This window comes from Camarhynchus parvulus, chromosome 7, assembly GCF_901933205.1.
Source record: "Camarhynchus parvulus chromosome 7, STF_HiC, whole genome shotgun sequence".
Lineage (NCBI taxonomy): Eukaryota > Metazoa > Chordata > Aves > Passeriformes > Thraupidae > Camarhynchus > Camarhynchus parvulus.
This window is the reverse complement of record NC_044577.1, coordinates 8,289,928-8,311,536: the sequence shown is the minus strand read 5'-3', so window position 1 is coordinate 8,311,536 and position 21,609 is coordinate 8,289,928. Positions and strand designations below refer to the sequence as shown.

At 45.1% G+C, this 21,609-nt stretch overlaps 1 protein-coding gene across 1 annotated transcript in view; it reads left to right on the top strand.

Annotated features, from left to right (window-relative positions):
- The window catches only part of TMEFF2 (transmembrane protein with EGF like and two follistatin like domains 2), a 125,172-nt gene extending 106,097 nt beyond the window's left edge, over positions 1–19,075 (top strand). Inside the window, exons 8-11 of the mRNA XM_030951994.1 lie at positions 10,826–10,949; positions 12,465–12,623; positions 17,324–17,410; positions 17,814–19,075. Coding sequence (XP_030807854.1) covers positions 10,826–10,949; positions 12,465–12,623; positions 17,324–17,410; positions 17,814–17,910 — 467 coding nt within the window. The 3' untranslated portion in view covers positions 17,911–19,075. The remainder of the gene's footprint in view (positions 1–10,825; positions 10,950–12,464; positions 12,624–17,323; positions 17,411–17,813) is intronic.
- The last annotated feature ends 2,534 nt before the right edge of the window (positions 19,076–21,609 follow it).

The window sequence follows — 21,609 nt, the reverse complement described above, 5'->3', positions numbered from 1 at the left end:
AACCTCTGACAATTCTGCCATTCATACTTGCTTTCAACTGTAATTTTTTGAGATTGTTTGAAGTGTGAAACCAGAAAGTAAGCTCTCATAACACCATGCTGGCAGACCTAAATATAAGTCAGAGACCTTTTCAAGCGCTGCTTCTCTGTGGAAAACAATCCATTCAGACCTGGAGCTCCTATTGGAAATTAGGGAGCAGGCTGGTAATTGGATTAGGGTGTGCTTTTATGTGCAGCAGTTTCTCAAGAGGAAGTTCCTGCTTTGTTTCATTGATTGCCTGCCTGATCTTTCAGTAAAAGCCATGCAGGCAGCTGAAGGGGTGAGGATGGATGGAAAATGTGTTATGTAAGATGTGCCTGTTCTCTGAGTATGATCGGGTGGATACAGACTCTAAGTGCATCTCCACACAAACTAGAAGCACGCTTTGTTAATCTACAGTTTAATTGCTTAAAAGCAATTTCTATCAGTGTATTCCTTACAGTCAGGAAGAGCTGCTACTTGCACCAGTACTTAAATTCCTGCATAAGTGCCAAAGAAGGGGAAACTTCAGGACATCTGGGTGCGAATTGGAGTCTGTGTTGTTCTAGACATTGCAGGGAAAAGGAAGAAACTGTATTTGTCTTCCACATTTCTAGAAGGGGTTTGGAAATACCAGATAAAATTTACAGGTGTGTTCCTGGGAACATACCAGGCTCGATCATACATGGTACAGGAGTTAATGTGTCAGGAATTGCAAGGGCATAACTTAGGGCACAGCAGCGCTGCTCCAAGAGGACTTGCACCCCATTACTCCAATTTCATCATCCCCATCAAGGAAACAATATGTCCTAGGTGGGCAAGATGAATCCTGTTTTTTTCTGGATGGGCTCCCTCCCATTTTTCTGCTGGAGCCCCCTCCAAGCACACCCTCAGCTGGGAAATGGAGCCATCATCAGTCATGCGACTGTCCCCCAGGGCAACGCCAGCCAAACGATCCTGCTCCTTCCACACATCAATATTCCTGACACCCGTCTTCAAACTTAGGTCATGCATATCCATCTACTTTTCAAAAAGTGTCAGAAGGATACAAATATCCCTTCACTATTTTTAGAGCCATATCAAAAGTATTTATCAGCTTTCTGGCACCTCATCCCATTTGTCATAGTTGATGCTATCTTCCAGTTGGCAGTGGAGGATGAGGTGCTCTAGAAATGCAGTGGCGGGTGGATGAAACTCCATAAGCTGAGACCACAGCAAAGGTGACTCCTGGGAGTTGTTGTGCCTGTTGTCACAGTCAGGAAGTGCCTGTCATGGTCTTCTGAGAGCAGGCAGAGCCCCAGGGCTCATGGGAGCAGCTCATCCCCACCTCGGTGTTTCCCAACCCAAGGGGAGGTGGAGGGAGCTCAGGCTGGGAGCAGGGCTGAGCTGTGGGAGAGGAGGAGACCACCATGGGCTCTACTGCCCACCAGCCCTCCCACACTGCCTGGTGATGCCCAAGGAGTGCTTCCCTCAGCACACCCTGGCTGTGCATTCCAGCTGCAGTGTGCACGAGGATGGAGCTCAGTCTGTGTATTACACATAATTCATACTGCTCATGCAAGGTTGCACAGGAGAAGTGCTGAGAGTCGTGTTTTGCCATGCACACATTGCCAACAGGAAACTCTTCCAGCTCCTCCACAGCACACACCTCGAGGCCTGAGCTCTTCCATGTGCAGGTAACGTGTTCTTCGGCCTCATGCCACAAAACCGGGCTGTTTTCATAGCACTGTTGGTTTTTAGAAGGCAATGTATTCAGGTTGAAACTTTGCCCACATACCATCTGCTTCAGCCTTATCTTCTTTGACAAGAAAGCTGAATATATAATGTCCACTTGGCTTTCCTGGTGTTACATAAGATTGTGGTTTTTGTGTTAGGTTTGCAGTTTCAGAGCTCCTCAGCAGCTCCTGCAACATGCTCCTGCTCTTGTTTTCAAGTGGAAAATCAGTGACAAAAATCAATACCATCTTCATAGCTATAATGAATGTGACCCGCAGGCTTTTTTAGGATGACCACAAGCTTCCATCATATGTCTGAGGCCTCTTTGCAAATATTGATTGGTATTGCAGATTATCTGTAGCCATTTCATATGAAATCTTAAGGTCTTGCAGTTTTGCTCTCTGTGTTTGTTTTGGTATCAAAGGTACAGCTATAAATCACAAGACCCACCCAGAGACACTATTGATAGCTAAGGTTGCTGAATTGTGAAAATTAGGCGTTTCAGGGGTTTTTTTAGCTGCTTAAGGAGGATGGTTCTCAGTCAGCTCCAAGTGAGGGAAAGCACTGCTTTGGAATCACAGCAGACTGTTTACTTGAAGTTGGGGAAAAAAAGTGGAACCTTCATATGCAAATGTATGGCATTTGGAAATGTCATATAGCCACATCTACATATAAATAAGCTGCTCTGGAGTGCTGCACTAGCCAGGCTGCTTTGATATAGAAATTGCATAGTAGCACACAAAGCAGAAACAGCAGGACACCACTCGGTCAAGTTCGGGGAGTTTTGTTCCTTAATCATCACATAACAAAGTTAACTAATAGTGCTGTGTCACTGCAGTGCTAGTCTGGGAAGGGTTGTGAAGAGCTGCTGGTTAGTGAGAATCATGTCTGTGTGCTGCTTGGGCTGTGCAGCAGGGATGGGATGGTGGTCTGTCTGCTGTCCCCCAAAAGACAGTGCTAAATGTAGATATTCCTCTGGCAACGTCCCTCCTAGCCATCCTCTGCAGATCCATGCCTGCTTTCTCTGAAGGAGACACAATTTGGTTGAAAGAAGCATCTTCTGCTGCTAACATCCACATGCTGGAGTGGTGTTTCCATCTCTGTTTAATCTGGTATTAAGCAGTAAGTTGAAACTCTCAGGCTTACTTTTTCAGAGGGGAGGACATAGAGAGGAGCTCTGATCTGGTTGTTCCTGTCCATTTTTTACCCCCTCCAACACTGGCTCTAATGAGTAGCTGGAGGAGAGGTGGATGGGAGAGAAAACAAGCTGTGGGCTCAGCTGTTGGGAGGAATTTCTCACAGAGGGTGACACCCACTCTGCTCCTGCAGTGCCGTGTGATGGATCCGGCGCTCACCCCTCTGCCTTCAGGCGCGCAGCCTAATTGGAGGGAACCTCACAAATCTCTAAACTGACACCAACTCTTCTTCAACACAGAATTACAATAATAATGAGGTTAACTCATCCTCTAAGGGCTCTGTCATGAGCTGCCTAAGGAGATCATGTGCAAGGAGATAAACTTTATTTCTTTACACCGCTGGTTTCTGAAGGGGGAGGATGCTGCTCCCACAGGGCTGGTGGCATCTCTCTTAGGCAGGAGAATCTGAGTGAAGGGAACTCAGCAGCTTGCCAAAAACAAAGAGTAGCTGAGTTAGCACAAAGAGGGGTTTAATCTATTCTAAGAATGGGGTTAACACAGATTATTCAATCCTGACACAAAAGAAGGCAGCACAAACTGGGCCCCTTTACCTAGGGCTTTGATAAACCCACAATACAGCCCCTCATCATTAAATCACAACCTAGCAATGATTGCAGCCCTCAAGACTGGCCCTGGCAGTGGCTGCCTTAAAGAGCTCTGTGTTACTTCATCCACAAAAGTGTGGGGAGATGGCTCGGGGACAGCTGAGACGCAGATGACACGGGGAGCTGGGGACCTCACAGTGGTCCTCTGTGGAGCTGCTGCAGGGAGAGCTCAGTGCATCAGCCTCCTCCTGATGTCCTGGAATCAAGGGTGGAGTGCAGCATCAAAAAGCAGTGACTGCTGCTTTAGGGGTGGCCTCGGTCAGGGTGAGAGGCTGAAATGTGCCAGGGAAGCAGAGGAGGTCAAACAAGGTGAGGCAGCAGCCTGCCTTACCTCCCTGAATGAAACAATCACCCCAGGGAGGAGCTGAGCCTAATGTGAGCACCTGGACATGGAGCAAATGCTGCTTTGGAGCAACACATTAGCCCACGTGGTGGTTTTTCTCTTCCAGTTTAGCTTATATTGCTGGGTGTTCTGTTCAGAGGTGTGAGCAGTGCTTGCTGCCATGTACCCACATCACTGTGCAACTTTGGGTTGTATTGCACCTTGTATTACAATAATTACTTGGTAGAACCTTCTTTTTACATGAAGGACCCTTGGCTTTTAGGGGCCTGTACAATCTCTAAGGTAAGGCATCTGTGAATTCAAGGGGACAACAGACACTGTGAAAAACAAGGGTAAAAAAATAGAAAAGCAGTCCTGGTTTAGTTTTGAGTAGACAAATGGTCTTGTTATGTATGCAGGAAAATGATTAACAAGTTGCTTGATTTCAATCACTTTTCTCAAAGAAGGAAGATACATTCACAGATGTTGTAAATAAAAGTGCTTCTTGATTTCCAAAGTTCAGCAACAGCTTTAACATATATAGCATAGCCCCCATATATATGCTGACAAGCTGAAAGTATTCTGTTCTCCATTTGAACATCTGGGGATTATTAGTGTCTTAATTCATTGGTTTCTATTATTAATTATGGCAGCAGGCTGAATAATTACGATGCATTGCTGCAAAGACAGAGCACAATATTTTTTTTCAAAGTGCACTAGGACATCTTGCCATCATCTCAAACATAAAAAGCCCTAGATTATTTTTAAAAAGGAAAATGGATTTTATCTTATTCCAGGGAACTGATTTGCATAGGGACATTTAAAATTAATAAATTACTGTGTTCAGCAAGCCTATTTTGTGCCTGAGAAAAAAAGTGAATGTAATTTATTTCACCATGTTCCATTTTTTTTCCCCTTGGTGAAGCAGCTAATATGGGAAGGGTATTTTTTGTGTGGTTTATGTAGAAAAACTAGCTTCAGGTTTGTACTTGGAGTGGCTGCAGGAGGAATTTAGGCTCAGGCTGCAACATAGTGGTGCCAGACGTTTTCAGCTGACATTTGGTGTCTCATTTTCCTCTTGCTCTCAGGGAGAGTGGGCTGGTGAGCTCCCTCTTGAGCAGCAGCAAGCACTTCCTTCGGAATTCTCACTCAACGCCCACCCAAACAGTGATTGTCAGGCGAGTTGCTTGCACACATTTCCTTCATTGTGAAAAGGCACTCTGGAATTGTAAAAGGCAGGTTTCAGGAGAAGGGAACATGAGGGGTGAAGGTGCCCCCTGGGCTGGCCCTGAGCAGCTGGCAGAGCACAGCAGGGCAGGTTTGCCAAGGACAACGTGCCTTGGAGCTGGTCAGCAAAGACCCAGGAGAAATCTCTGTTCTCTTGTCAGAGCTGGGTCTGAGCTGGGATTTATCATGGCAGAAATGAAAGCCTGCCTGCCTAAGGACTTCATCCCTAAGTTGCTGTGGGATCTCACTTCCAGTTGGATGCTACTGAAGTACCAGCAAACCTGCTAAAGCAATTCTGCGCTTTCAGAGGAAGCAGCACCATTACCATGCTCCTCTTGGACCTTTGAACCATTCCTGCATGTTCCTGGCCTGAGAAAGTTCCCTTTTACATCCAAAGAGCAGCAGTTGCTGACTCTGTGAAGACTGAAGATGAGTAACATAAATATCTCTAGGCTTATCCACAGGTTCAGATTCTCACCTGTAGTCAATCAACTGAAGCTCGTTCCCAAAATTCAGCGCATCCCTGCCTTTGCTCCACAGGTGGATACTCTCTGCATGTTTGTTTTGATTTCAAACAAGAATTGCACACAAAGTCTCTTTCATGCAGAGCAGAAGAGCTTTCTTAAGAAGGTTCCCAGTGCTGTGCTCTGCAGCATCTCTTTGGGATCTGCCAGGGAGGTATGAGGGGAATATGCTTCCAAAAGAGGTTGAGAATGTTAAAGGCGTACATTTGACCCAAAAATCCCTTTTTCCCTTCATGTGTCCTCTGATAATGTGATGTGTAAGGAGTCACTACTTCAATATCAGCAAGAGCTTCCATCTGCAAATTTGACTGACCTCAGCAGTATTAAAAGATTAAATTATTATGTAAGTCAATTCTCCTTAACCACTTTTTCCAAGGAGATAGGTGTCAAAATAGCTTCTGCTGCACATCATTCACTGTCTCATCCCTTATCTGATGAAATATATGTGTCTATATGTATTTTCAGGTCTTCCTTTGGATGACTGTATGCTAGGTGTTAACATTGTATGTGAGCCAATATTTTCTCATATGGGCATATCATTTCCAAAGCTCCAACATTACCTGCCGTACCTCAGCCAAAATGCTAACATCAGCATTTATGGGCTGTATATATTCTACTTTGCTTGCTTGAAATCACCTAGAAAGTCTCATTGATTCACACATGAAGAATGACAGACTTATCAGCCCTGCAGAACTAATTGTTAAGTGCCTGGCAGTCAGAGTCTTGGATACAAGAATCCTATTTTTGCCTAGATTTTTATTTTAATTTCTCTAAAGTGGATTGTAGGACCTTATGTCTGGAAAGAATTTTCTGGGCACTCCAGACAGTACTTCATATAATCCTCATCAAGGGTACTAATGGATTTATTCCTTTGTCAGCAGCACTAGTGCACATGTTTGGTTGTGGAACAGAAGCTCCACATTAGCTCAGCTGGAGCTGGGGAGCAGTGAGGGCTGCCCAGAGAAGAGTCTGCCTGCCTGGTTTTCACCACTTGCAGAGTCACATCCTGCCACCAGGCATGCTGCTCCAGCTTTTGGATTTCAGCTTTCACTGAAATAGTTACCTGAGAATCTCAGGGGTGTACATTCAACTTCCAAAGACTGAAGGAAAGCCGTATAGCTAAACCAGAAATTAAAATTAAAATGATACAAAATATATTTGAAATTATTCTTCTGCGCCATCTTGATGAAAGACAGGCGCGGATATGAAGGAATTTAGACAAGATAGCTTTAAATAATTTATTTAACATTTCAGAAGACAATCCATCAGGGAAAGCAAGATCACTGAGTGGGTGGTCAGCCACACTGGATATCTTTTTAGGATCCAGTTTATCCCAGAGAAATAGCTCATCATCTCAGCATCTCCCTGCCATCCAGAGAGGCTGGAGAGCAAGGGTTCAGCTGGGACACTTCTCCAGTGAGAGATGATAAGCTGTTTCAAACTACACAATGTAGCATCTGGCCTCCATGCACTTAAAAATAACGTGTTTTGACTAGTGTGTCTTATTTGATAGGCTATCATGTCATGTGCTGGCACTTACAAGGGATGTGAACAATATGAAATGTCATGTTAGGCTAAAGATGAAAAAAATGCTGTAGAAATGCAAAAGATGTTGGCTTCACCAGAGTGACTTTTTCGATCACAAAAGTGCTTCAAGAAAAAGATTCTTGAGTACAATTGATTTGGAGGGGGAGGTTGTATTTCTTTTTTGAAATAAAAAGGACAAGCATTTTGAAAAACGTGGCAGGAATTTCTTTTGTCCAGAGATAGGAGAGACTGATCCAGTCATTCCAATCTTTACCTCTAGTCTTTGCAGCTGGCTTCTGCCTCAAATCCTGTCCATCACAAAAAGGTACAAGTCTATCCTTCTGGCACAAAGAAAACTTGCCCACACTGTTGCCGATAACAATGCAGCAAGTCTAGTGTGTAAAGAGGAGCTACTGAATTTAACATTACTGAAACCTGAGTAACATTGAATTTGGTCTGTGTCATTGCTTTATGCATACAGATCTACTTGTGCTTGGAAAAAAGTGGGTTTGTATTTAGTTTAGCTCTCCGTAGGTGTGAGGTTGGTGTGGTAGAGATGTTCCTTATTGTATTGATGCTGTACAAATTGCATCCAATACTGAATTTATAAATAATCCAAAGGTTTTTTGGCTGGAAGTCTTAATTTATTTAATTTACGTTGAATTTTTTTTAAATATGTACACTTCTTGTTTGCTTCATAACCTCAGCATGGTTTTTATTTATATCCTCTCTTTTCAGAACCAATTTATAGTTCTTGTTTCATGATGATGTAAGCCCTGTGATGATGCATTCATAAGAGTTAGTGTCTTATGAACAGCTGGATTGCTAAAAGTGCTCAGGTCCTCCCAGAAATGGGAGCAGTCAGTTTTAACATGAAGAAACTTTTAGAGCATGCCTGGGTGTTTGGGTCTCTACACTGGCTCCAAAAAGATGGATTTTGTAGTGAGAAAAATAACCTGATTTGAGGCAGGGAAATTCTCAGTCTGAACGAAATGATGTTTTTATTGTGGTCTGTAATTCAAGTAAACTAAAAATGTGGTTTTTCCCCTCTCTGCCTTTATATGAATCCCTGACTTTGTTGGAGGAGTCGTCAGTCAAAATGAGATACAGATAATTTGTGTCTAAGTTTTGTGGGCTCTTCTGAGATAGGTGACAAGTGTTCCTGTATGAAGTGTTTACCCTATGAAGTGTTTATCCTACAAATGCTAGCAAAGCTTGAGCCTCTCATTTTAGATTCAGTAAAGCATTTTCCATCACAACATTATGTTTAGAGGTGTAATTACAAGTTCTGCATGATCCTGGATTTACTTTAAAGTGTGCTAGAGACCTTGTTAAAGAAAACATGGTTTCTGCCCACATGATTGCCAGCCCTACAGCCTACACACAGTGAGGGCATCTGCACATCCAGATAGGTCCTGGTCCCCCTTTCAAGTCCCAGGTGAGTCTGTGCTGAAAGTTACAATTTCCTCCCATCTTGAAATGAGCCTTTAAAAAAAAAATTAAACCAAAGGATTTCATACCATTTTAATCACACTGCTGGCTGATCTGAGAGAGGAGGGATTCTTGCACTGAGTGGGGGTGCACAGATATGGCAGAAGTACCTCAATAGCTGAGAAGGAACAATCAGAGATACACACAAACGTGCATGTGCACACAGAGCCGTCTCCTGTTCTTCAGAGAGGAAGCAAACTTCCTCTGGTAATGGAGGACTTGAAGGAAAATGGCATTATGTTTTCCACCACAGGGAAAAAAAGTGTATTAATAAGGATCCCATAGTTCTTGCTGCAGTTTCCTGAACAGAAATAAATTTGAATGTGGGCCATAGCAGAGGTGAAGCACACCCAGAACCCATCAGGCACTGTGCATAGGTGATCACTACATGGGTATGGAGTCCCACAAGTCCTGAGCACATTGAGATCTCCATGTGTGCCATGGGCAAGTCCCTTGATAGCTGACACATCACACACATTTATTCTGTTCCAGGACATAAAGGAACATGGATGAAGGGGTGATGACTTTGGGGGTATATTTCATGTGCTGGTAGCCAGTGTCTCACTTAGAGGGTGATAGGTAGCCAAAAATGTTTAGTGCCAGACCAAATGGACCTTGTGTTCCCACCTTTTTCAGGTAGCAGAAATTCCTGAGCAAGCTGTCAAAGGAGGTTGTAGCATACCTGTAACATGGCTCCTGTCAGCACATCGTGTCTGTGCTGTCCCAGAGACAGCTGTCAGCCCCCAGCCCAGGAATCCTCAGTGCCCCCATGTCCCTGCACTGCATGGTGCCCAGCACCCTCACACAGGTATCCCACTGTAGTCAGGGAACAGGGAGAGGCACACGGGCTTGTGTTCAGCATATTTGCATTTTAAAAGATGCAATAATGGTCCAGAGGGCAGAGGTGCTGAAAATCCTAAGGATGAGAGAGAAGCTAATGCTGTCAGCAGGGACACAGAGGGTGCCTGTCATTCTCATTTGCTGGGAGCTGGTCCTTGCCTGTTTCCACATAAGGAGAATATAACCAACTTTATTAGTGCAAGTGGTTAGAGACTCTTACAACTCTCCTTGGACAGCAGCGACAGAAAAGAAATTCATTATGAAAATCTGGATCTTGGATCTGCTGCACACACTTTTCCCAGAGGTGGGATAATACCTAAGCATGCCTGCTGCTGGCATGACTGGCTTGGAGGCAGAACACAAATTGCAATTGTTTTATAACACTCAGGGACTTCCTTTGGAAGATAAAAATGCTTCAACTTATTTGCGTGCAAGCTACATTTCCTCAGACATCCGTAATGAGATTTATTCTTCTGGTTTTAATTAATCATGGCTAGAAGACACTATCACAGAAAAAGGAGTGTTAGCATTTGAGATATCATAAGTATTGGTTAAATGGAAGAATTGGCCAAAGTTACCCAGATTAATTAATACCTTGGTGGCCTACAAAATTAATGTGAGTTCATGATGGTGACACTCTGTGTTTCAGCCTATGAAGTTGAGCACATATCTGTTTCAAAACTAAATGAAGCCTTCATTTTCCTGGCTGCATGAAGGGATTTCCCAGGATTTGCAGTCTCAGTGACTCTTTAACTGCTGCAGAAGTAGGCTCAGAACATCAGAGTAGTTTAAATTGCTGGATGCTGTGGGATGTGGAGGAGGCCACTGAGCTTTGGGGCATGGGTGTGCAGGGTGTGCAGCACTGATGATAAACTTCAGCTCTGGGCTCCTGCTCTACTTCAGCCATAAAATTGTCTTTCTGTGTATGTTCTGTTGAATTAAGAAATGAAGAATGTATATTACATGCAAATGTCCAGATTCTCTTTCCCAACCTTGTCTCAGTTTGAGGAGACAGTCTATAAAGTAAAACAGAAATAAGCAGGTATTTTGCATGTGCTATTCTGTCATCAGATTTTGAATAGTCACATTATTTTCTCAGGCATCTCGTTTGCTGTAACTAGACAGGAATTATAAAGGATTGAGATAAACCCCTGCAAATCTCACCAACCTGTTTGAAGGGGCAAAATCAGCCAACCTGTTTGAAGGGGCAAACGCTTGCTCTTGCTTCCTGTGAACAACATCTTTCACATCTTGCTCTCTTTTTTTTTCTTTTCCTTTCTTTCATATGTTGAGTTCTTTCCGTCACTTCACCTTATCCTACATGGTCGGGTTAACGTTCCCCTTCACCTGTGTTCACAGAGAATGCAAATAAACTGGAAGAAAGTGCAAGAGGGATCTACATCCCTTGTCCAGAGCATTACAACGGCTTCTGCATGCATGGCAAGTGTGAGCACTCCACAAACATGCTGGAACCGTCCTGCAGGTAACCCTTCTCCTACCAGCAAGGGAAGGCTACACACATGGAAATACTGACTTACAGAAACACTTAATCTGGATCAGCTATGGAAAATAATGGCAACCATGGCCCTTTGTGATACAAAATCCATCAGACTTAAATTATTCAACAAAGTCTCAAAAGTGTATTGAGTTATGAACAATGTTAATTGACTGTAAAGCCATCCAGTAACCTTCAGTTATATTTAGATGTGTTTTTAAAAGCCCTTCACAAAGCACTCAGACCTCACTAGGTGCCCTCCTCAGCCTGAGGGAGAGAAGTGCCACCAGTGTGTGTCCCTGCTGGGGCAGGAGTGGTGCTCATGGGGCAGCTGGCTACAGCAGGAGGTGATTTTGGGGGAGGTTTGGGCAGGGAGGAGGAATATAGTGAAAGCACTGTGGTGCTCCTGCAGTGAATGCCTCCCTGCACGGGGGCAGATATTGCTTCTGAAGTCCACCCAGTGGCCAGGTGGCTGAAAAAGGACTGTTACACATGCAGCACCATTTTCCTGGGACACTGCAATGGGAGCACAAAGATACACACCAGACTCTCCCCAGGGCAGAACCTCAAACCAGCTTCTCCCAGCTCACACAAACAGCCAGGACACATTTTGCTCTTTGCAGCTTCTGCATTTTAGGTGCTCCATTCAGCTGAAAAATGTCATTTCCTCAAGGTGCTGGCAGCTGTGGGCATGCAGGGGAGGAAAAGCAAGGAAGCACAAGGCTTAACCCATCAGGGCTAGTGCTCCACTAACACACCTGAGAGGAGCCCAAGCCATCTGTCTCAGTCCCTGACAGTTGCTGCTGCCATTGACCTGGATTTTCACATCTTGCTTGGGCAATTAAGGGGAAACAGGGCAAGAACTAGAACTGTAAAAGCAAAAGCACAGAGCAGAGTGGAGATGTCAGGCTGCAGGAGGGGAACTGGTGAGCAGTGCAGCAGGCAGCAATGGGGTGGATGGCTGCAGCATCAATAGAGGGGTTTTTTATAGCAACCAGACGAAATGTAAATTATGTATCCACTTTCAGGAACATCTAATCACATTTCATATGGAGCCTGGATGATTGCTTATCACTTCTTTAGGGGTAATCTGCATAAGGAACCACAACTCGATGGCTTTTCACCCTCCCCCATCTCCCCAAAGAAAAGGAGAAATCTAAAGTATGTTGTGCAAGGAACTAAATGGGTTCTCATCACAACGTGCAAGTAGTTCCACTTGAAGCCAGTTATGTCTTGGTCCCCTGGGCCCCTCCTGGCACTCTCACAGTGTTGTTCACTCTCACAGACCTTGGGGACACTGAGGACCACAAGTCTTCCCTCTGAGAGGTTGAGCACTCACTGATACTCTCTCTGTGGGAGTCCATTCTGGAAAAAAAAAAAAAAAAACCAAAAACAACCACATAAGCTTATGCTTCAGCCACTAATTTTTTTTTCCACATACAACTTTTCCAGCGTTCTTTGAAAGCAGCAGGTATAATGAGGAACAAATATGTTTTATTCCAGATGTGATGCCGGCTATACTGGACAACACTGTGAAAAAAAGGACTACAGCGTTTTATATGTGGTTCCAGGTCCAGTACGATTTCAGTATGTCTTAATAGCAGCTGTGATTGGAACCATCCAGATTGCTATCATCTGTGTTGTAGTCCTTTGTATTACAAGGTCAGTATCTCTGGTATTTTACAGTAGGAAGAGAAAATACTTTTGTTTTTCCTGCAATGTGCGCTGATTATACCGATTTCTGCAGTGACACTACTGATAACAAATGCTATTTAATTCACCAACAAACAGAAGATATCATCTGGTCCAGCCAGCAAGTGCTCCTCCATTATTATGACTGATTTTTTACTTCCATCTTAATCAAACTTAGGTAGCAACGGTGCCTACAGCAAGTGAAGTTCTCTATTTTGTATTCAGATGCTTGGACAAATATTGTTCATACAAATAGGGGAAATATAAATACAGCAGCTGGATCAACACTTAATAAAACTAATCATATCTCCATCTGGTTTCCTTAAGGGCCCATTCCCTTAGTCCTAATCAGGCAAAGCATACAGACTTTTAAGCCTGTTTGCAGCCCCGCTGATTAAATGATTTCATTAGGCTTGAGTGCATGTTCAAAGGCACTGCACATGTTTTAGGGTCTTCCATATATGATGTACTTGGGGTTTTTTTTCTTTAGTGAGGAGCAGAGGGTTGTGTGAATGGAAAAAGGCCCAGGGTAGTTCAGAATGAGAGGGGTAAATACAATCCTTTCCCTTCATGTGCTGCTCTACTCCCCCTCTTGACTGTGTTACTGTCTCTGGGAGACCTTGGGTTAAGTTCTGAAGGTCAAACATCTACAGATTTCTCTTAGAAATCATAAGGTTAAATTAATTCAGCTAGCAGCACTGATAAATCCCACTTTTAAAAATTATTTTCTTTTTAAAATTAAAAAAAAAGTCAGGTATCATACCTCCATGTATAATAAAATCTCTATTTCAGTCCTTATGTTGCACTACCTGGCTGGAAGACAAGTGTAGAGCATTTGTTCCAGGAAAAGAATCATAAATTTAAAAAAATGCATAAATCCTACTCTGGCCTAAAGGCACAAAACAAAACCTTTTTTAGCCAGAGTTCATCACCTGAATGGCAACTACCAAATGAGGCAGTAGATTACAGGAGGTGGTATTCACAGAGGTAATTCAAACAACCAAAAATACAGCGTGTAGAAAGTGGTGTAGTAACTGATAATGGAATAAATGTGTATTGTTTTGTCAAGTGAGTCTAGTTTTGTCACCTCGATGCAGTGAGCAAAGTACTTCATACTGAAGAATGAAGACAGGGAGCTCTGAGTGATCTGGTACTGTAATGCAAATTACCTGTCACACTGTTTTCATACAGAGGCAGTACCTTTCCCCCACACTTTGTAACCAAGTCAATTTATGATCTTTTGACTCTTTTCTGTAATGCATGTAATTACTGCAGAGCATCCTCCATCCCAGCATAATGATTTGAGATACATTTGCAGAAGTGTGCTCTTCAGTGGCCTAAGAGAAATCCACGTGACAGGAGAGCGTTGTGGCAGCATATGCATGAGCAATTGAGCTTTTGAAGTTCTCTGCTTCGGAGAGCCTGACTGTACTGGTTTGAACTCCACACCCCGAATTCTTAAAAGTATTGAAACCACCTTGCCAGGCTCCAGGGAGAAAGAAGGGAGACTTCACTCAGAGGGCATTGCAGCCAAATTCTTTGCTGCTCATTTCAGTGCAACTTCAGCTAATTAATTAACAAGCAAGTTTGGTGTGCTGCATCCATGTGAGCCTCACAAAACTACCATTGTAATCTTCCAGCTATCATTACTGTTGTTGCTCTTAAAATTTTACCTGTAGAGTGGTGCAAATCTCTGGGGGTGTTCTCCATTGCTGGAAGGCTCTCAGCAAGTCCTGGCGACTTTTAGGGCTGTTGTTGCACAGACACTTTAATCTGAATAAACAGGCTGCTGGCAGATGAGGTTTGCCCCTGCCCCTTCCTCTGCCTCCTGGGCACTTGGCCCTCAAAGTTGGCACCATTACCATTTCTGTAGGCACACAACCAACGGAGTCAGAGGATGGACTCAGCTGAAAATGCAACCAACAGAAGTGATGATGACTGGGGTTTAGGTGACTCGGTGCTTGGCTACTCATCACTAGTGCCAGCAATGGGAATAATTTTCTGAGGTGGAAGAGTAGGGAACCAGAGGCCAAGAGGCACAGCAAGGCACAGTCTGCCCAAGGACTTTTAGCTTAGAGATAAAGCAAAAAAAAGAAGCAGTGATTAAAATGAAGGAGGATGGCAAACAATATAGGTATGGCCTAGTGTCATCATGATTCTCAGCAGTTTTCTTTACAGCTTTGCATTTTTAGTGCTTCCCTAATGTTTAGTCACAGCAGCTTATTTATATGAAGAAATAACTTGATTAAAAATGAATGCATAACGTGTTTTACCTGCTATGAATCACATTGTGAGTAACTCAAGCTCCTGAGCAAGGCTTCAGTGGAGGGAAGGCAGCCTGTGCTCCAGTACTTGGTTTACATCGATGGAACTGCTGTGCTCATAAATGAATGTACCCCCCACACAGTGCACTACAAAGGACTTTTGATTAAAGAGTTAAGAACCAAGGAAAACCTATCACTCAGTTTTAGCAGATGATTAAGTCTCAAAAGCTGGTTAAACACCAATGCTCCCCTTAAGAGCCCCTGCTGCACTTCAGACACATCCCACCTGTAAATGCTGTAGCATTGTGTGTAAGCAGCCTGGGGCCTTCCCAGGCTCCCAGGCATGGGTAATGCACAATTGAAACATGGGCATTTTTGGTTCAAAGATGCTTTTTCATCATTAATTGGAGTAATCTCTACATTTGAATTGATTTCTCTCGAGCTTGAAGTGACGATGTAGATACTGTCAGTGTTGGTTTGGGGAAAGTGCCTATGAGATGTTCATCTCCTTGCTTCTAGCTGGAGCAGTTGGTATCCACCATGCACAGCTGCATCCCCTGGGATTGCTGACCATCCTCATCATCCCCCAGCCACTTGGCTCCTCCACATTTCATAGAAAATCAGTCTGGTTGTGCCCACTGTGCCCTGGTTCCCTAACCCTACTTCACGTGGCTGAGTGCTGGGGCGAAGCAGGGCTGTAAATCCAGATGCTGGGGGCTCAGGGAGGAGCCCTGGATGTTGTTGGGGCTATCTCAGCCAGTGGAAGTGTCACTGGCCGTGTCCTTCAGAGTGCTACAAGGCCCTACTGTGCAGACTGGGCAGGAGGGGCCGTGCGGGGACAGCTGGGGGCTCTCGGTGTCCCTGTGATGCTCAGGGAACCAGCCTGTGCTTGCCAACAGCCGCTCCCTGCCTCACTCCCAAAGTCTGATGGCCTTTCCAGGGAGCTCACAGTGAATAATGAGTTTGTCATGAGATCCCAGACCGGCTGAAGTCTGCCTCAGCTCCGTAATGAAAGCTCTGCCGTGACCCCGAGAGCGCAGGAGAGGCAGCCTGGTTTTTCCTGGAGCAATGATAGCAGCCTACTTCACTGCTTCCCAGGAAGGAACCAGGCAAAATATAGCCCACAGCCATACAGCTTCTCATGAGGGGGTGGTCCTGGTGGCTTAAAAGTGAAGCAAGTCAGGACAGTCTGACCCATATTTTGCTAGACACTTACATAATTGTATTCCAGCATTTTTTAAAATGCTTCCTAAGTTCTCATGCTCCTGTTCAGCCTTTCAGTTGATGTCACAAAACTATAACATCACTCCCATTCAACAGGAGGGGGGAAATGACCTTTTTTATTTTATTTCACTCTGTTCTGCTCTTGGTTACTTGACACAGAGCTGCAGGCAAGTGCTTTAAGCTCTCACTGCACTGAGGTGGGCTCTCCCCAGTGCATAAGTTGTAGAGTTTTACCTAATGCTGCTGAAAGCCTCCTGTAACAGAAGAACAAGTCAGCCCCATACAAAGGGAACTTTTTCCATGCCAGTGCGATCTGGAGTATTGTGGGGCCCGTTCTCATGGCACTCCAAGAGAATGTTTCAGTCTCTGTTGTGCAGCTGCCCACAGTTTTTACCGTAACCACCCTTGGCTTTCAGCTGATTAGAACATCCTGTGGCCTCCACCTGGGATTAAACTTCTCCATGCCCTCTGCCTGAGGGTGGCTTTTTCTGAGAGAAAGCCAGAAACACACCATTAGCTTTCCATTAGGGAGAAATGTAGCATCCCCACAGCAGGTGAAAGGTTGAAACGTGCCCTTGCTGAGGAACACTGGAGGTGTTTGCCCCTGCCACTGTCCAAAGGAATTTCAGATTTGGGGCTTTCCAGAACAAGTACTTTCCACAGCTAGCCAAGCAGCCATGGCACAGTGCAGGCACCTGTGAGTGCAGTGGCTGTTGGCTCATGGGCTGAAGCATGGAGCATTGCCATGGACACTCAGGGGGGCTGCTTGGAAAGGCAGCCCCTGCAGCCACTGTGTAAGCCCTTCACAGACCTGGGGCACTGGCCAGGTGAGCACGGGACCATCCTGGATCTTCCACCTGCACCTCGCCCAAAATAAACCCATTATTTAAAGCTGAACAATGCGGTGCGCTTGGGATCATTGCAGTGCAGCAGGAGTGTCCAGGGTTCAGGAATCCAAACATCTCCCTTGCCATAATTTTGTTCACAGTATGTGTTTGTGGGGTTTTTTTTTGTGGTGCCATTGCCGTTAGCCAGCTGGTTTCATCTCACTGAGGAGGAAGCACACTGAGGGCTGGAGGATGCCCCTCCCACCCTCGCATCCCTGCTGCCCCCGCCACCCCTACCACCTCTGGAGCAGATGTGTTGTTAAGAGCTGTGTATTCTCACAACTCTCTTTTCCAGGAAATGTCCCAGGAGCAACAGAATCCACAGACAGAAGCAAAACACAGGGCACTACAGTTCAGACAACACAACAAGAGCATCGACAAGGTTAATTTAAAGAGCGCATGTTTCCACAATGGCAAAACTAACTGCAGAGAGCTTGGACTACAAAATACAGTATTATAGACAAAAGATTAAGACAAGATCTACACATGTTGCCTTGCATTTGTGGTAATCTACACCAATGAGAACATGTACTACAGCTATATTTGATTATGTATGGATATATTTGAAATAGTATACATTGTCTTGATGTTTTTCTGTAATGTAAATAAACTATTTATATCACACAATATAGTTTTTTCTTTTTCATGTATTTGTTATATATAATAAATACTCAGTGATGAGAAAAAAAATTGCCTATCTTAAATTTGCTGTATCTCATAGCTGTGTATAGTCTTGGGATATTGTGTATGGACACTAACAAGTCTCTTTTTTTTTCTTTTTCCAGTTCTAGTGGCAATTTTGAGTCTACTGAACTCAGTAGTAGGGTTTTGAGTTGGTCCAAGATCAGCGACAATTATGGATGTGGGAAAGGTGAAGAATAATTTAACCTACATTGAGGAGGGATAAAATATTTCAGATCCGGAGTCAACTACATTTCATCAGCCTTCTTCTCCCATGCCATCTATCTTTACTCTCCCATAGCTTAGAAAGTCTTTGCCTTCTAAATTAAATCCTAACCGAAGGGGAAATGGAAATTCTCGGTAACCGCAATGAGAGTGTCGGGGGTAACGGTTCCATTTGGGATGGAATTAGGTGTCTGTCAAGGTGAACCCTATGAGAGCACTTGGCAGAATCTCCAGCTCTGGTCACTGGAGTGAGTGAAAATTGCTTCTCACTCTTGATTGAAAATTATTAGGCTAAAAAAGTTAATAACATAATAACAGCTGAAATGCCAGTCCCATTTGCACCTCGTGAACATGCTGATATAATTTATTTTTTCAAAGAGAAGGTGAAAAACACTCAGAAAATACCTTATGAATAACTTTATGGGTGACCCTACTCCATTAAATGTAATGAACCCAAATGTTGGCTATACCTCAGGAAAATAAGGGCATGTGTTTTGTCATATCTACATGATGGACAAGATGCAAAGTTATTTCTGTGATAGCTGAAACTCTCCAAAGCACATCCTTTCCAGAAGGCAATACTGCTCTAGTTTGTGCTGTGAATTTTGAAGACAGCAGAGTGAGACTGCAGGGCAGAGTGGGGTAACATCACTGCTGCTGGATAAGATCCTCTGCACTGAGTGAGTGCCCAAGCTCTGGTCCCACTGGGTAGCAGAACTGAGCTAAGGAGCCCTGTAACAGCAGTCACTGTGCTGCTCCTCTCCAGAGAGACTTTGCCCAGGCAGAACATGCCCAAGACAAGAGTTAGGAGTATTTCTCACTGCCATCACCACGTCAGAGTCAGACCTGGGCTTACCAGGGATGATGTCTCATGAGTGTGTTTCCATTTCCTGCTTCAGCATCCATCTGGTCACTCAGCAGTCACCACCAAGCCCACCAGTGACAGCCCACCCAGCCTGGCCTTCAGACACGGGTGCAGCAGTACTGCTACTCTAACATGACTTTGGTCTTCCCCTCCCTACCCCAGCCTGCTTTAAAGTGAATCCATTGCATGATGTTCACACGGTCTCAGTTTTTGTGTTGTTCTGGGTTTCTTGGCTTTTTAAAGGTAATAAAAGGTGATTGGCAAGAGATGCCTCCAGACACCTGGTCTGTGCTGATTGATGGGAGTGGGAGTGGTGCTTGCACAGGCAGAGGGGCAGAGGATGGCACAGGGGTGCTGGCCCTGCAGGGACCTCCTGCTCCCTGGAACTGTAGGCTGGGCCAAGGCAGGAGGAGAGGGGGCCATGCAGCCACCCCCTGCTCCTCAGCCCTCACCCCAGCTCTCCAATATTGGATCCTTGTTTTCAGATTGGAAGAGTGATTGAGTGGGGCAGGAGTGCACAGCAGAGGCTGAGAGCAGATGTGACCTGGCTGGCTGCACAACAGGGATGTTTCCAGGCTCAAACCCACTGCAGGATACTCCTCCTCTCTGCAGGTTTTGTGTCCCACACTCAGCTTACCCGGGGTGGTCTGACAAGGAGCACAGGCCAGGCACAGCAGCTCTGCACTGCACAGGTTTGGTGGCACAAGACCCCCTCTAGGGAGACTTGGCGAAGCTCTGTAACTCATGCCCCAGTGGCATTACAATGTCCCACCTCAGACCCCTCCATTGCTGCACCTGACACAGCCATGGCAGCGAGCTCCTCTGCAGGAGGAGCACTTCAGCAGCTTGAGGATCAGGCTGAAAGAGGCAAACGTAGCCCTGCCCTGCAGACACCTTCCCTTTGTGCTTCCTGAGCAAAGAGTTGGAGTCTAACAAGCATCAAAACCACGTATTTTGAGCCGATTCCAAATGTCAGTGTCAGTCCCCCCACTGGGACTATCAGGTCTGGATTGTTTATTTCAATCGCTTACATTAGATACAAAAATCCAACATTAGCACTTACACACTGCCATGGAGCTATAGCAATAAACCTAATTAAAAAAGGCAAAGTTTGGCCTGGACAAAAATAGAACAGCATCACTTAGGAGTGAAAACAGGAGTCCGACACACTGTCTCCAAACTTCCCAACGTTATGAGCCTGCCTTTCACGGAGCAGTGGCACATTTAATCCCCAGACAGCATTTGCCAGGTGTCATTAGCTGCATCCCCAGCTGCAGGGCCTGTCACAGAGCCTCACACCTCCCCAGCAAGGCCAGTGTTTAAGTACCTGCTGCAGACAGAAGGGCAGAGAGGGGAAAGGGATTTTCATTTTAACACACAGGGCAGGTCCCACCTCTTTTGGTCTTTCAAACTTAACCTTCAGCATGCTGGCACGGGCACACAGTCTGACAGTAACAGTGTCTTGGGCTTGTACGTACAGGAAGGGAGATTTCTACCAAAGACGTTTGCAGAAACTACAAAACACAGCAAATTTGGAGATGTGGAATTTTCCTTTCCTGGAAAATGTGTGTTTGTTAGATCCCCATGCTGGCCAGAACTCAAGACGTAGCAATGTCTGTGCAGTTTAACAGAGGATGCAGGGGGGTGGGCTGGGCACATGGGCAAAGCCATGGCTGTGAGGATTGTGCCATGCACCAAGGCAGAGCCCAGCTCCTCTACCTGGAGTCACACAGAGGGGTGAAAATGTGTTGTTGCTTCTCCTCTCCTCAGTGCACACTTCAGCAGCCCTGAGCACAGAGCAAGGTGCCTTGTGATGCCCATGGAGACAGACTCAGTCCTTGGGGAGGGCAGTAATTCATCTCTTTGGGTTGTTTCACAGGCTTTTTTTGCATGGCACAATAGGCAACTGCAAATAACCTCAACTACCAGCATTCACCTACTTTAAAAACCACACTAAATGACCAAATGTGCAAAAACCACTGAAAATACCAGTACTCCACACTCAACGTGATGGCTTTGGAGCAACACACATGGCCCAATAGCCTGCAGTCATTTCCTGGCTGTTGTTTTACCACAAACCACACTGAAAGGTATAAAAGGTAAAATTAAGAGGTAAAAATAGGAGTGTTGGCACACCCATTCCCTAAGGAACAGCTTGTAACATTCCTGAAGCAAGAAACCGTGTTCTTATTTTGTGTGTGATGCATTTATCACAACAGCATCCTGACCGCAGTGCTCAAAATAAAGCATGTTATTGGCAGAGCCCCTCACCCTCCCCAGCCTGGGGTGCTCAGATGGGTCCAACACCTTCATGCCTTGGGATGCTGGGCTGGATCCCAGCCCACAAGGAACTCACCTGCAGCTACCAGCCTGACTGCCTGCAGTGGTGGGGAGTTGTGGAGGCGTGTTTGACACACACCTCACCTTTCCCCACCCCAAATGCTGCATTACAGGACACCTCACCACCGTGGTGCTTCTCCTTAAAGCCTGATCAGACGTCCATTGTCAGTCTCTTTCATTCAAAGATAATAAGACATGATTTACAGAACATTATCATTACAAAAATATTATAATTAACGAAGGGAGGCTGGACACCCTATTCTAACTGCTCAGAATAGATGTGTTCCTGCTCCATCAGGGTGTCACCAGCAAGGGCAGCCGTGGTTTTGCAGAGGCTCTCTGTGCCAGGCGTGCAGGGCAGGGATGCCCAGGTGTGTCCCGTGCCCAGGTTAACCCAGCGGGCAGGTGGGCGCGGGTGCCGTCTATCGCTGCCTCCTCTTTTCCACAAGCAGCCCTCAAAAAAAGCCTCA